Source organism: Equus przewalskii, chromosome 20 (genome assembly GCF_037783145.1).
Source record: "Equus przewalskii isolate Varuska chromosome 20, EquPr2, whole genome shotgun sequence".
Taxonomy (NCBI): domain Eukaryota; kingdom Metazoa; phylum Chordata; class Mammalia; order Perissodactyla; family Equidae; genus Equus; species Equus przewalskii.
In genome coordinates, this window is record NC_091850.1 from 48,471,096 (window position 1) to 48,487,813 (window position 16,718).

The 16,718-nt window shown below is 38.6% G+C and overlaps 1 protein-coding gene across 12 annotated transcripts in view; it reads left to right on the forward strand.

Annotated features, from left to right (window-relative positions):
• Window positions 1–16,718, forward strand: part of CTNND2 (catenin delta 2) — an 883,391-nt gene that overhangs the window by 696,691 nt on the left and 169,982 nt on the right. For all 12 annotated transcript variants that reach the window (XM_070587191.1, XM_070587196.1, XM_070587195.1 and 9 more), the window contains one exon: window positions 13,733–13,916. In XM_070587191.1, the coding sequence (XP_070443292.1) occupies window positions 13,733–13,916 (184 nt within the window). The remainder of the gene's footprint in view (window positions 1–13,732; window positions 13,917–16,718) is intronic.

Genomic DNA, 16,718 nt, shown 5'->3' on the forward strand with positions numbered 1-16,718 from the left:
CTTCAGTTTCAGGAATTTGCCAGGTCCTATGCTTACTGAAGATGAAATTAGCTATCTACTCATTTTCAGAAACTCACATGGTTTCTTAACTGTCAATTCCCACAAAGACTACCAGAAAAACCTGTCGATCAAGCAAAGCTAAGTTTATTAGAGTTACTGTAGTAAGGGAGGTCACTACCTTGCGAGAGTCAAAAGGGAAAATCAGGCAGCGTATTTATATGGCCTTATCTGGTAGAGATTAAAAGACCCACTAGAATGGGCAATACAAAGAGATAGAAGAAAACAACCAAAAAGGAAGAACAAGAGGTCTCTTCCAGAAGATTCAAGAAATCAAAGGGAAATTTAAACTTAGGTTAGGGATGCTGAATGACCAACAAGGAAGCACACTATCTGACCAGGAGAAAATAGAGGGAAAGTGGAAACAGTGTAGTGAAGATCTATACAGAAGAGGCTAAAGAGTGGCAGATTCCTTTGAAGAAGATTCCTATGATAAAGAACCTGTAATTTTAGAAAGGAAAGTGAAAATTACCCTGAAAGTACTGGGAAGAAATAAGTCACCAGGAGTAGATGGGATTGATGCCAACCCTGATACTAGTTCCCCCACATTAATCCCAGCATATGTGGGTTAAAACCAAAGCACTCATTCCCTGCTTACTCCCTGGCTCCAGAATCCACTATCCGCCTTGGAGACAAACAGCCAGGGACAGCCACCTGGATTGCTTGTCATCTCCTCCTCCTCTCTGCAAACAGCCTCCCAAGGCCAAACGCAGGCTCATGGGAAAGCTTTGACCAGCAAGGCCACTGATTCTTATCACCATCTACAAGCAGCCAGATTCCTCACAAACCTTTAAAACCCCTGGCCTCCCATCTTTCAGGGAGACGAGACGAAATGAGACAAATTTGAGAGCTCACTCTTGTCTCCTCGCTGATGTCACCCCAAATAAAAACCCTTTCCTTGCCATAAGCCTAGTGTTCCAATTTTTATTTGGCCCCTCTTGTGTGGCGGGTAAAGAACCTCAGTTTGTAGGCGCTAACAGGATATCAATAGCATTATGTCAAGCCACAGAGACTGAATCTGTCAAAATCCTAATGAAAATATGCCAACTAATGTGAAAAACAAAACCATGGCCTACAGACTGGAAACGCTCAATATATATCCCAATCCCCAAGAAAGGAGATGCCAAGAAGTGCCATAACTATAGGACCCTTGCTCTTAATTTCCCATGCAAGTAAAATGATGCTCAAGGTGTTGCAGCAAAGGCTTGTTACCTTATATGGAGCAAGAAATGCCTGATGGCCAAGCTAGATTTCAAAATGAGAGAGGCACATGAGATCTAATTGCAGTTATTCGTAGGCTACTAAAGTGCTCCAAAGGATTTCAGATTAGTCTGTTTTATAGAGTATAGTAAAACCTTTGCAGGGATCATGAAAAGCTATGGGCTGCACTGAAAGAAATGGGTGTGCCTCAGCACTTGACTGTCCTAATGCGTAACCTGGATTGTAGAACAAGAAGCCACCATCAGAACAGAATATGGAGAGACAGAATGGTTTCCTCTAGGCAAAGATGTCAGACAAAGGTGCATTTTATCTCTCTGTCTGTTTAATCTGCGTACAGAACATATCATATGAAAAACTGGGCTAGACTCAGATGAAGGAGAAGTGAAAATTGGTGGCAGCAATATCAACAATCTAAGATATGCAGATGACACAATCTTACTGGTAGAAAGCAGCAATGACTTGAAACAACCTCCGATGATGAAAGAAGAAAGTGCCAAAGCAGGACTGCATTTGAACATCAAGGAGACAAAAATCATGACTAGAGAACTCTCCAGCTTTAACCTAGATAATGAAGACATTGAAACTGTTAAAGATTTTGTTTACCTTGGTTCAGTCATCAATTTAAATGGAGACTGTAGCCAAGAATTCAAGAGAAGACTGAGACTCAGAAGGGCAGCAATGGAAGAATTAGGGAGGATCAAGTGTAAGGAAGTGTCATTGGAGTCCAAGGCCAAGACTATCCACACTCCTGTATTCCCAAATACTGTGTATGAGAGCAAAATCTGGACAGTGAAGAAGGATCACAGGAAAAAAAATGATTTATTTGAAATGTAGTGTTGGAAGAGAGCTCTGCAGATACCCTGAACTGCCAGGAGGATGAACAAGTGGGTCCTAGAGCAAATTAAGCCTGAACTATCGCTGGAGGCAAAAATGGTAAAACTGAGGCTGTCCTCCTTTGGGCACGTCATGAGAAGGCAGGATTCTTTGGAAAAGACAATAATTCTGGGAAAAGTAGAAGGCAGCAGAAAAAGAGGAAGAGCAAATATGAGATGGACTGACTCCATAAAGGAAGCCACAGGTCTCAGTCTGCAGGAGCTGAGTAGGGCTGTGGAGGACAGAACATTGTGGACATCACTCATTCACAGGGTCTCCAGGAGTCGGAGCTGACTCGATGACATGTAACAACAGCAAATTTACATGGCCTTAGGTCCTTGGCTGGGTGATTTTAAGTGGGTATTGCAAAGTGGGAAACAATTGAGATTGAGCAAGGTTTATAATCTAGTAACTTAGGACTGGGGGCACAGTGAGGTGAGGGTCCTGAAATGAGTTTTAATGAACAAACTGTTACTTTTGGTCACACCAAGCTGATCAGTTCACAGTCTGAACTTCCAGAGGCAGGTACTTCCTGGAGCTAGCACTTAGATAAGTGTCCCAGTGTCATGTAACTGAGGGTCAGAAATTATGGTGGTTTTACCTCCTGCCCCCCGTTTTTTTAAATCATTTTATGGTGGGGATGTTGTCTTTGAATCTCTCTGTCTCCCTCCCACAATCATTTATGAAAGGGACAAACTTAAGTTACTTTATCAAATACATGTAATTTAGGGGGCACAAAACTGCCAAGAAACACAGCCAAAGTATAAAAAATCATTTTTATTAGCACATATAATATGACAATTGTCAGATAAAAGGACATAATCTTTAACTGCTGTCCCTTTTAGGAAAAAAGGTCCAGGACCATTTTCCAACGATTATAAAACTCAGCCAGGATGATTTGGTGACATTTTTCAAGGTTGTGACAGATCCAAGGTCATTGAGGATGGCTATAGTTTCAAGCAAGCTCAATTTTATATTCCTAACTCTTGATCTCTTGGGAATTGAGAAATACAGAATTCTGTGGTTCATTTACAAAATGCTGTGATCAAACATGAACCCATGACTTTCACAGATGGTTACTATCACACATTGACATCTGTAGGGGAGGAAAAAAACATATTTTTCTTCTACCCATCTTGGGTTCTCCAGATGGGGTCCTGTAATTTAGACAGGCAAAAGACAGACTAACAAGAGAAAAACAGAAGTTTATTCACATGTCCATGGTGCATACACATGAGAGCAACCAATGATGAGTAACTCAAAGAGGTGGTTAGAGCTTGGGTCTGTGCACCATCTTGCTAAACAAAGAAAAGGGCTCTGGGCTTCTGGGGGCTGGGGAGACAAGTTGTGGGAAGGTGATCAGGAAAAGTATGCTAAGCAAGGGTTGTTTAGTAAGGTTGGTTATGCAGATTTCAGTCTGTGCCTTCTCCATTGGTAAGAGTTGATAAAGTCCTTTTCTTCCTGGTACAGGAGAAGGAGACATCTTGACAAAAGGAAATTTCCTTTACAAAAGGAAAACTTGTGCTGATTTTAGAGCTTTTCCTCCATCCATTGGTACTCAATGGCCTTTAGCTCAAAATTACCCATATGCAAAAAGGTGTATTTTGGAGTGGCATATTCTGGTACCTTTCACATCCAGATTATTTTCAATTACAATTTACTTAAAAAAATTACCATGGGAAGATCTTTCCTTTTCTTACACAGAAGCTACATTGCCTTGTCCCAGTTGGGGACAAGCCTCATTTCTCGTAACTAGAATCTGACCTGCTATTCCTTTATTGTAGACATTTAATGGAAGAATTCTAAAGAAACTAGGATATGCAGACTGCAACCTAGAATGGAAAGAGAGATCATAGACACACCTGAGTTTTGATTCTTTCTTCAAAAACAGTTACTCACTGCATTTGTCTATAAAATTACTTAGTTTTAAATTATATTAATTCAGGCTCTGAAAACAACAGCAAAGATCATTTTTTAAAGTGCTAATCAAAAATTTAAGTGAATGTGGACCTCTTGCTCATACTAACCTCTACCAACTTGGTCTAAACTTAATTTATGATTCCGGTGCTAAAATTTGAATATCAGTGTTGCTGGGATTAGTTTTGGCTTTGCAACTAGACAGCATCTCAACATTGAAGACTGTATCTTGTAACAAAGTTATTTTGGACGTTTAGAAATTAAAATGTCTCATGGGAGTCCAGGTAGATGTAATCAGCTTAAACCAGAATTTGCCAGGTGTGTCTGGCAAATTTGGTCACCAAGCTGATCTGATTTACTTTCTAATGTAGAGAACAACTCACTCTTCCTCCATTCTGGGGTTAACCAAATTCCGTACATATTTGAAAAATTAGCAAGAATAATTCCTCTTGATTCTCAGCACTTATGTAAATGTGATGGTTTTAAAAACAATTCTGTATTTGAACCAGAAGCCGTAAGTGGCAATAATAGGGTGACAGTTGTCAGTCATTGACTATGACCATCCACTTCTTCTCCCTGCTCACCCTACATATGTATCAGCCCCTGCAGCCCCTTCATCTGTCACCATCTCGATGGGACTCTCAACTTAGAAGGATTCAGTGAGTCAAACTGTAAAAAGATTCACCTTCACCTAAGCCTCACGGTCGCTATAGTTTCCTCTTCTGGCATATTAAGGAGGAAAACTAAGAGATCGATTGTTCTGGTCAGCCAACCCTTGGGACCCTTCAAAGAAAACTGGAGGAGTTTTGGCCTAAGAAACTACTCATTTTTACTTTTTTTATTGGTATTATTTTGTAATAGTCTCAATTTAGATTTGTTGTAAAGTGAGTGGGATTAATTATTGTCAAAGAATCAATTACTCTTGAGGGAAGGTTTACAAAAGTAAGACAGAGCTTCAAACCTTAACACAGAATTTGTTCCCCACATATATGCTGGAAATACTGATATTCCATTGATAAAATCCATTAAGGCTCCGTCACAGTGTCCATCATCTGATCTTAATTTTCCAAAACGATAATATATACAGTTATTTAAAAAATTTCCTATGATGCAAGACACTAAGTATTAAAAGTTTTTAGCCCTCTGTATTACGTGTGTTTTTAAGCACTTCTCCGCATGCATTACAGAAGGGCTATCACATCCATTCTCTGAAATAACTCTTCTGAAAGTAGCATGTAGGTAGCATGCTTTTTTTAAAATAATTTTTATTTTGTATTGACATATAACATTGCGTAACTATAAGCTGTACAATATTTATCTTTATATATTGCAAATGGATTACCACCATAGCATTAGCGAATACCTCTATCACATCACATAATTATTTCTTTTTGTGGTGAGAATAATTAAGATCTAGTTTCTTAGCAACTTTGAAGTTTATAATACTGTATTATTGGCTATAATCACCATTAGCTGTGCATTAAATCTCCAGTTTATCTACTAGTTGCAAGTCCGTACCCTTAAAAAACATCTCCCAAGTTACTCCCCACCCCCAGCCCCTGGTAACCACCATTCTACTCTCTATTTTTATGAATTTGGCTTTTTTAGATTCCACATCTAAAAAGTGATAGCATACAGTATTTGTCTTTCTCTGTCTGACTTAGCTCATTTAGCATAATGCCTTCAAGGTCTATCCGTGTCGTTGCGAATGGCAGGATTTCCTTCTTTCTTGTGGCTGAATACTATTCCATTGTATATACATATATGTACCACATCTTCATTATCCATTCATCCATTGACAGACACTTAGGTTGTTTCCCTATTTTGGCTATTGTGAATAATGCTGCAATGAACATGCAAGTGCAAATATCTTTTCAATATTCTGTTTTCATTTCCTTTCGATATATACCCAGAAGTAGGATTGCTAGATCATATGGTAGTTCTATTTTTAAATTTTTTTTTAAAGATTTTTTATTTTTTCCTCTTTCTCCCCAAAGCCCCCCGGTACATAGTTGTATATTCTTCGTTGTGGGTCCTAGTTGTGGCATGTGGGACGCTGCCTCAGCGTGGTTTGTTGAGCAGTGCCATGTCCGCGCCCAGGATTCGAACCAACGAAACACTGGGCCGCCTGCAGAGGAGCGCGCGAATTTAACCACTCGGCCACGGGGTCAGCCCCTCTATTTTTAAATTTTTGATGAATCCCCGTACTATTTTCTATAGTGGCTGAACGAGTTTACATTTCTACCAACATTGCACAGGGGTTTCCTTTCCTCCATGTTCTCACCAATACTTGTTATCTCTTGTCTTCTTGATGATAGCCATTCCAACAGGTATGAGGTGATATCTCATTGTGGTTTTGACTTGCATTTCCCTAATGATTAGTGATGTTGAGCATTGTTTTCATGATCCTGTTGGCCATTTGGGTGTCTTCTTTGGAAAAATGTCTATTCAGTTCCTCTGCCCATTTTTTGAGTGGGTTTATTTTTTTGAAATTGAGTTATATGAGTTCCTTATATATTTTGGATGTTAACCCCTTATCCGATCTATGGCTTTGCAAATACTTTCTGCCATTTTGTAGGTTGCTTTTCATTTTGCTGATTGTTTCTTTTGCCGTGTGGAAGCTTTTTAGCTCGATGTATTTCCACCTGGTGATTTTTGCTTTGAACTACCTATTATTATAGCAACATTTTGGTAAATTTCAGCATTGACTCACAATCAATGCTTTTATTTTTAAAAGCATTAAATGAGTGTGGTATGCAGATCTTTTTGAGGCTATCACATATACCATTGAAAGGACTCTCAAAACAATCCTAATTCACAATAACACCTTGAGGGTCATGACTTCTCAGGGATAAGTTGAGACAGTTTATATGATGCACCCAAATACTTATGTGTACAGTGTGTGTGCACAGACACATACACTCATGCACATGTGCACACACTCATGCATATGCACACAGACACATGCACACAGCACAAGTTCAGAGTGTCACAGACCTCCAGATTTTGATCAGCCACCCTCCACCCACCCACGACTCAAGGTGTAAATGGGTGGGGGTGGAGAAGGTAGTGATGGGCATTCCCCAGTCCCCATCTCATCCCCAGCCCCAACCAGGCCTGACCTTGACTTTTTTGTGAGATAAACTCGTTTGCCCCATTCTTCTCTGTTCTTCTCTCTCTTCTCCAGGTGCACAAATTTTCACTCTCAGAATAAGATAAATGATAGATTTGTTTAAAATGAATATTCATATGTACATTAAGTTAATTTTAATTAGTTATTTTAAAAGAAATCTTAAAAACATTCATTTAAAATGAATTCAGCCCAACATTTCTTTGGTTTGAGCCTCACTTATATTCAGGTTTGTGTTTTAGGTCTAAGATTAAAAGCAAATGAGTGGATCACAGGAAAGTCTTGCATAACCAGAAGCAATGGTTGATGTTATCATGATTTAAGACTTGTGATTATTAAAATGCTTTTTTTTTTGGTCAATCTGAGTTTCTTTTTATTAAGATAGTCTTCATCTCTTTTAGGGAAAAAAAAAACCCACGATTACTCTCTATGAAAATAAAGTAAAGGATCCAATGAAAGTAATTAAGATTTTATTAAAGAAATTTTAATAAACCAATTACTGCTCATGAATATGGATAATTTCAAGGAAAAGAGCCATCCTGTGCCTGAAATGAAAATAAACTATATTTTAAATATACTTAGTATACATAATTAGTTATTTAAATGTCTTCTCAACTAAACCTACTTCCAAAATTATATTTGGAACAGCAATAATTTTTTACTAATAAAGGAAAGCTATTAAGTATATGTAATTAAAGGAAAGATGCTGTAAAAATTTTACTACAGATCACAATCTGGAAGAAATTAGCATATTTTCATCAGGTAAGTTAAAACTTGCTAGTGACCATCAACCAAAATACTAAAACATTTTTACATTACTTTCAGATAAGAATAAATGTGTTATGGATGTTGAATACCACGGTGAATTCAATTTATTCCACATTTTTTTCCACAAATTGAAATTTCAGTATTACTTTGGCTAATTTGGAATTATCAGGGAGTTAATATAAGAAAATTACCCAAACGAAGCACTAGAGATAAGCCTTCTAATTCTAAACTGATTAATGTTTTTTAGTGATATAAATTTTCTCTACTAGCTAAAAGTAGAATTTCTGTAGAGTCAAGAGTTATAATCCTATTTGAATAACATTTTTGTATTGTCAGTTGGATTTGTTATTTGTAACATATCTTGCATCTGCTATTTGATTCTTTCAAATCATTACTTCATTTTGCTAGCACTATAATACTTAAAAAATATTTGATGCTTGGAGCACATATCCTCTAAGGGTCATAGCATCCAGTTATTAATTGTCGTATTTATTTAGCACCTATTTGGTGAGCACCTCATGTGTGTCAGAGCATATTCTGTGTGCTGTATGTGTTCTGTTGCTGTGAGCACTCAGATAGGGTCACTGTTTTCATCTTGTGGGCTGGGACCTTGTTGTGGGGAGGAACAGTGAGCAAATGAGAAAAATCAACAAGTAATGAAAAAGCATGGAGAATATGAGTTAAGTGATAAGGTCTCTGCTGTGAGGTAAAATAGGAGATCTGATAGCAAGTGTCTGGGAAGGTAGTTTAGACTGATCCAGAAAAGCTTGTCTGAGTCTAGCACATTTAAGGTGCCATGTGAGTGGATAGAAGGATCAGCCTTGGAAAGGTTTCGGGAAGAATGTTCCGAACTGAGACAGCAGTAAATCCAAGAGATCTGAGATACAAATACGTTTGTGTGTTCAAGGAGAAGAAATAAGGCCACCATGGCTGGAGCATAATTACAGAGTTACAATAATGGGAGAGCCATGAGAGCAGGGACTTCTTGTTATATTCACTAATGTATTCATTGCATCAACTAGAACCTGGCACATAGTAGGTCCTTAATATGTATGGAGTGAATAAATGAGTGAACAAAAGGATCTGATTCAAGATGAATTTAGAGATTAGGGAAAGGTCTGATTATGAAGGTACAATAAGAAGTTTAATTTTCTCTTAAGCATAACAGAATATTTTAAGAGGATGTGTGGTAGACTGAATTATGGCCCCCCAAAGATGTCCACATCCTAATTCTCGGAGCCTGTGAATGTTATCTTACATGGTAAAGGGGACTTTGCAGATGGGATTAAGTTAAGGATTTCGAAATGTGGAGATTATCCTGGATTATCTAGGTGGGCTCATTGTAATGATAAATGTCCTTATAACAAGGAGGCAGGAGGATCAGAATCAGAGGAGATGTGACAATAGATGCTGAGGTCAGAGTGATGTGAGCCTCAGACCAAGGAATGCAGGCAGCCTCTAGAAGCTTAAAAGACAAGGAAATTCCCCTCTAGAGCCTCCAGAAGCAGCATAACCCTGCTGATCCAGTTTAGACTTCAGCACTCCAGAACTGTAAGATAATAACTGTGTGATGTTTTAAGCACTACTTCTATGGGAATTTGTTACAGCAGCAACAGGAAACTAACACAGGATTAGTCCAAATGAAAGAAAGTGTTTGGCCATTTAATAAGTTGCAAATGTGAAGAATGATACATTTTTTAAATTAAATATCATTTGTAATCTAAATTAAAGTGCATTTTAAATTCGGTTATAAAGTTTATAGCTGGATCATTCTTCCTGGTTCTTCTACACTCTCACATGAGTGAGAGGATAAAGGAATTGTAAGGAATAGGAGAAGAAGTGGATCTAAGTTATAATGAGAGGAGTAGCTAGGAAGAGTGATGTAAAGGGAACAAATGAGTCCAGTAGACAAAGGGAAGGGAGAGGGAAGAGAAGGGCAGGAGAAAGGTAAAAGAAGAGTGGTAGGTTGAAAGGGAAGGGACATTAATTACTTATTGCTGCATAACAAATTACCCCAAAATTTAGCAGCTTAAAACAACAAACATTTATCTCATACAGTGTCTCAGTGTCAGGAATGCAGGCATGGCACATTTAGGTGGTTCTGACTCAGGGTCCCTCAAAGGCTGCAGTCATTTGAATCCTTGACTGGGGCTGGAGGATCCACTTTCTAGATGGCTCCCTCACATGGCTGTTGGCTGGAGGCCTCAGTTCTTCGCCGCATGGGCCTCTTCGTAGCACTGCTTAAGGGTCCTCACAGCGTGACACAGGCTTCCTCTCAAACAAGCAATCTAAGACAGAGAGCTTGGAGGGAGCCGCAGTACCTTTTTTATGACTTGCCATCAGAAGTCACTCGCAGTCACCTCCACCATATTCTGTTGGTCAGAAGTAAGTCACTCATGGGAAGAAGGATTGGGCTCCACCATTTGAAGGGAATGTCAAAAAATGTATAGACATACCTTAAACCACCACACAAGAAAGAGAGGAAGAAATGAAGAGAAATTTGAGCAGAACACCTATTTCTCATTTGTTCACGGAGAATGCCTAGATATGTCCATTTTTCTCCACTAATGTCTCTCCCTTCAGCCAAGACTAATGGATGTGTATGTGTGTCTGTGTATGTGTATGTGTGTGTGTGTGAGTATGAGTATATGTGTATGTGGCTGTGTGAGGAAGTATGTGTGTGTGTGTCTATAGCAAGACAGATGCAGAATTCCCAACTATTTCCCACTTTTGACTCCTGCAGGACATATCAACCTTTATCTCAAATGTCCCCGGAGACTGCTGAGTCTACACTCAAGCATGTCTCTGTGTCCAGATAATCTAACCAAAACTCAAAGTTTTGAGAGCCCCTGCAACTGGTTGCTGAATTCCCCCAAAAGAAATTCTGCCACGTTACATCCACTTTGCCAAGTCCTCATCCAAGGAGAGGCGGTGGAGCTGTCCCTGATCAGAGATCCACTGTAGTTGTCATCAGTTCAGGAAGCACTTACGGGTTGCAGATATAAATTAAGATAGAAAGTTCAGAGATATGGGTCAAGCGCTGTGATAAGCTCATTGGAATGTGAAGAACAGATGGAGCCAGCCTGGAAAGGTGGAATGAATGTGAACTAGGAAACGCCTGTCAGTGCACGATTCTGAATTAGGTTACACTAATTAATGAATTAATGAGAAAGGAAAGGAGAGGACAGTCCAATAGGAGTCATCTTGGGTGGCATTTCCTTTCCCATCCTTTCATCCTTGTCAGCATTAGATGACGGCTGTACATTTGCTGTGATTTTCCCCTCTTTTTTTTTTTTTTTTAAAGATTTTATTTTTTCCTTTTTCTCCCCAAAGCCCCCCGGTACATAGTTGTGTATTCTTCGTTGTGGGTTCCTCTAGTTGTGGCATGTGGGACGCCGCCTCAGCGTGGTCTGACGAGCAGTGCCATGTCCGCGCCCAGGATTCGAACCGACGAAACACTGGGCCGCCTGCAGCGGAGCGCGCGAACCTAACCACTCGGCCACGGGGCCAGCCCCAATTTTCCCCTCTTTTAACCTCTTTTCCATTTGTTAGAAAACAGTAAAAATTCCTCTATTATCGTAGAATGCTTTTAGATTTTTTTAGACTGGTTGCATGTAAAAATACAGAAGTCTCTCTTTTGCTATTTAGTTTTTAAAAGAAATACATTTTACAGCAAAACATATCATTCATATTTTAAGACATTTACAAACCTCAATTTTCATATGTTGATATTTTCAAATCAAGATTTGAGAGTGAGAGTTCATGTTTTATTTCTGTATACTTGCATTGTATACTTAAAAGAAGAGATCCTTGCATGTGATATTCTTAAGTTATTCTCAAATACTAGGGTAGACATTAATTTCGTTTTAATGTGCTTTTTAAAACTGAAAAACAAATTATTTTACTAGAAACAAGAATATTTTTGTGAGACTGAAAATGACTGAAGGTAATAGTTTGGATTCTGTAGATTATCTAAAATTTAGTAAAATGCTTCTTAATGGGATAAATAAAGAAACAGGTTTGTATATTATGTAAAACCGGATAAATGCATATGATAATATTCGTAGCATTTCAAATCTGTCCAAATCAGAATGTATTTTTGAGCACCTTCTGTGTACCATTGAGCATTTTTTGTGTACTCAATTTAGGATGCTAATAGCAATGCAAATATGCACAGAAGTGAATAGAAAATGGTTATGTGCTTAATCAGAGGTGGGCAAAATTTTTCTGTTAAGGGCCAGATAGCAAATTGTTTAGACTTTGTGGACCACACAGTCTCCATCACAAACGCTCAACTCTTCCCTTGTAGGACAAAAGCGGCCATAGGCAATGTGCAAATGAACAGGCGGGGCTGGGTTCCAATAAAACTTTATTTACAAAAACAGGAAGACAGAATTTGCCCTCAAGCCAACTCCCTGTACTAAAGGATTGCTTTATATATATTGGGAACCAAAAGCATTCTGTTTCCTTTGCATTTACTTAAATGAAATTCCCAGTGAATGTTGTTTTGAAAGACAGTGGAAAGAGTTTGTCTCTATAGTCTCAGTTTTATAGAACTGATTTAAAACTGTTAGTCACTTTAGTTATTAGTCAAACATTGTCGACTTTCAGATTAGTAGTATTAATACCCTTGAATAGTTCAATATGTGCAATGCAAGAAACTAATAAAACAAATTTCAGAAATAAGTGTGTTCTGTTTATTCTATTCATAGCACAATAGATGAAACACAATTTCACCTTAAAATATATTGAAAGTTTGTTAAACAAGGAAGCTGGAAGTTGTGTTTCTGAAGATAACTAAAATATTTCATTCCCAACATCTGTACTGATGATGTCTATTTAGGTTAGTCTTGAGGGAAAATACTGTCTTTCTTTCATAGGAAAATAGAATATTGTTCTCTGTTTCTTTTACCTTTATGTATCATGTTTTGAACAACAAAAAGAATAATTATTTTAAAAGCATTTCTAAATGACATTATAACATATATGCAATACTTATGGCCTTTTCTAAAATTAATTCCATTTTGAAGTCTCTCTAAAAATATTTAAAAGCCTAAAACATTCCATCTGTCCTAAAAATGTTGCTTTGGCTCTGCTTACATCAATTAACTGTACTTTTTTTCATTACAGACATGCCTTCCACTTTGTACTGCTCTCTTTGTCATTGTATGAGGAAACACAATCTGTAGGGCCTCCCTGAGCATTGCCTTTAGAGAAAAACTGGCAAAACTGTCACAAGTGACAGTGAATTTAAATTTCTTGTTGAGCCCATTGTTATCAGACCTGATACTGGATTCTCGTGAGGTCCTGAGTGATGGTGGCTGGTCCTATATGGAGGCTGAGTGAATCAAATAGACCACATGTGCATTTTGAGGTCTTGGATAAAACAAAGATATCCTTCTAGTCCATTTCAGATAACTTTCCCAGCTCTTCGGTCTTCATTAGCATTTGGGAACTTGGGTCCATTGTGTTAATGGTGAACAAAAGCCCGGTTGGTATCCTCCATTCAATCAGATCTCTCACCCTTGGTTACTCTCCATGATGGAACAAAGACATTCATGTCACTGTTTCTCTGCCCACATGTCAGATTTTTACAGCACTCTTTTAAGGGGTTCACACAGATGTTCTAAAACTAAGGGCACGCTCTAGGACACATGCTCACACTATCTTAGTCCTTCCTGCCCGTGCTGTTAACTCGATTAGGGAAAATGGTTTTGAGATGAGAAAAAACAGTGGCCACCCAAAAGCTCTGTTTGTCTCTTGCAGGAGTCCTTTGGAACCTCTCGTCTTGCGATGCACTCAAAATGCCCATCATCCAGGACACCCTGGCGGTGTTGACTAACGCCGTCATTATCCCCCACTCGGGCTGGGAAAATTCACCGCTTCAGGACGATCGGAAAATACAGCTGCATTCCTCACAGGTGCTGCGAAATGCCACTGGATGCCTAAGGTGAGTCCTCTGTCACTGCCGCCACCTCCTGTTGTTGTTTGCTTCCTGCTTCCATGACCTTAATTGCTGTTTTACCGAGGATCAGAGTGTTCTGGAAAGACGAATGTTGATATGGCAATGGAGTAAAAGAAGCTAGCCAAAACCATTTCTAATGAGATACTGAACAGATACAAGCATCTTCCACTATCCTATACCTACAGCAGTATTTGACTTATTTAAAATGTTTTTGGAGGTCTCAAGCAAAAAATAAACATTTTCATTCCAAACAAAAATAATTAGTTTTCTTTGATTGAAAACAATAGTTCACAGTAATTTCTTGTGTTACGTTGTATCATGCACATAGAATAACCAGGCAGGCCACTTGGTTGGCTGGGGGAGGGTCTGTGACAGATACATAGACATCTAGTTAACTGTCACCAGGAGCTATTTTTATTTTTTGCATTTAAAAAGTTTTCAGTGTGACTGCAAGAGCCTACAATTCTTAGAAATAGCTCTTTAATAAGGTCTGTTGTGTGAAGTGTTTTTTTAAATAATAAAAGTAGTAAATGTATTGTAATTATCTCCAATGCATTGTTATAAAAATCATCCCCCAGAAATCTCTCGAGATGTCTGAGAATCGTCTTTAGGATTTGTTTAATTTTTGCTCTTAGAAAAGAACATAATAATCAAGGAATAGTTCTTTCAGACTCTAGAAACTATATTCCCGAAAATGTTGTATTTTGTACCAAAGTTGGAAATCTCTGCTGGATAAACTTAATGATGGGGTGGGGGCAAAGGGAGATTTAAAATACCTAGTCAAATAATTTATATTTCAAAAATAAAATGTACAGGATTGCTTTAGCTGGGCTTCCTCAAAGCTGCCATTTCTCCTACAGTTGATAGGTTTCTAGGCATGAAAACCAGTCTCTACAGAGAAGGAACAAAATCACCTTGGTGACTTTAATAATAATTATCTCATGAATATTTATAACAATGCTCTCATCCTCCAGTCTTGAGAGGGGTGTGTGTGTGTTTGTGTGAAAGTATGTGCATAGAAGGAGATAAAAAGAGTCAGCCTCCATAAATATCGAAGTCCGCACACAGGGAGCTATAGGAAATCCTCTGACGATTTAGCTTTTCCTCAAGGTCATGAAATAATGATCTTTTGACATGATTTCTCTGGATAGGCTCTACCATAAGCCAAATTTACAGTTCTCCAAAATCCCCTGCTGAGACATCCATTTTATAGCCTCTTAAATTCTATTATCCTTCTGAAACCTCCTGCCCCACCAGAAGAAATATAATTCTTCCAAAGCTAGAACTGTAGGCACTTCTGACCCTTTTTACTTGATTTCTCTGTTTCTGTTATTTACACGTAGTTTTTCCCATTTTAGCATCCTTGACTTGTAAAGAGTGGCATCCTTCCTAATGAAGATTGTGGAAGGAAGTGCCAGAATCAACTGTGGAAGTACAGTCAGTAAAGACCTGGTTAGCCCTGTCAATTAGAAATTCTCTCTGAGTAATACAGTAGCATAATTATATATTCATGTTGTTTGATTTAAGAATGTAGGCCACTGCCATTAAGAGCAAGCTTTCAACACCATTTGGTGAAAAGTCAGATGAAGAAGCCAGACCAGGTTCATGTGTCCCCTTTGTAGGTCGTCTGGCTGAGTTTAGGGTCTGGGAAGTGACCCAGATCCAAGTTAGGTCAGACCAGGATGACTACCCATCCCTCTCTTTTCACACACGGAGGCTTGACCTGTGCTTCTGCTGTTCTCCAGGAGTGACCATATCATAGGAAACAGAAAAGGGGGCGTCCAATTTAGAAAGAGTTTTATGTGGCCAAATTGGATTTCCTTTGTCAAGATACAACCAGGTTTAGGGTTTTCCCACTTTTCTGAGTTTATCATGTAAGTGACAAAGCAAAACCCATCAATATATATGTGCATATTTAACTCCTCCCTAATTCATTAAACTCCTGCCTTTCTACAGAAAGAACTATAATTTCTCCTCTCTTATTTGAAGTGTTTATGAATCATTCCACATTGATGAGGAGGTTGGACTAAGAGAGGGAGAAAACAGCCCTGGGAAGGAGCTAAAAAGAATTTATCGAATAAACACTCAGTGGATGAAAGGTTTCAAGAAATTTCTACTATTATTTACCACTTATTTAGAACCAGTGTTGACAACACACCAAAAGAGTCACAAATGCTTATATTGTGGTAGAAGGTTCTGGATTTTAGGATGTAAGGTTATTTACATTGTTGATTTTTTCCAATAAAGCTTAGATCTTTATTTACATTATATATCTTTACATAAATACATCTATATTTATATACATTATAGACCAATATATATAAAGGCAGATTTACATCCTGCCTTTTAGCAGTTTTATCCCTGAGCATTTGCTGAGCACCGGCTGTGTGCTAGGGAGGGGACAGGGGAGCAGAAATAAACATGGCAGCCTCAGTCCTTTGGAAACTCATAATCTAGTGGAAGAAAATGGTACCCATATGCTTAGCCCTAGCATTATATCTCAGTGGCCTTTTAATGTAATGATCAGGATAGCACAGAAGGAAAAACTGTGGAGGGAGTGCCCAGCTCAGCCACTGAGGTCACAAAAGGCTTCAATAATCTCGTGAGATTGAGGCTAAGCGGAGAAAGGACTTCACCAGTCAATACTATGGGGAAGGGAGTGTTGTGGCCAGGAAGAGTGGCAGCCATCCTCTGACCCAGACATGGTAGAACTCCAGGATCTATAGATCGTCTACGGCCTAGGAGACTTGAGGAAATGCGGCTTGCATAGTTGTTCCATTCCAGATG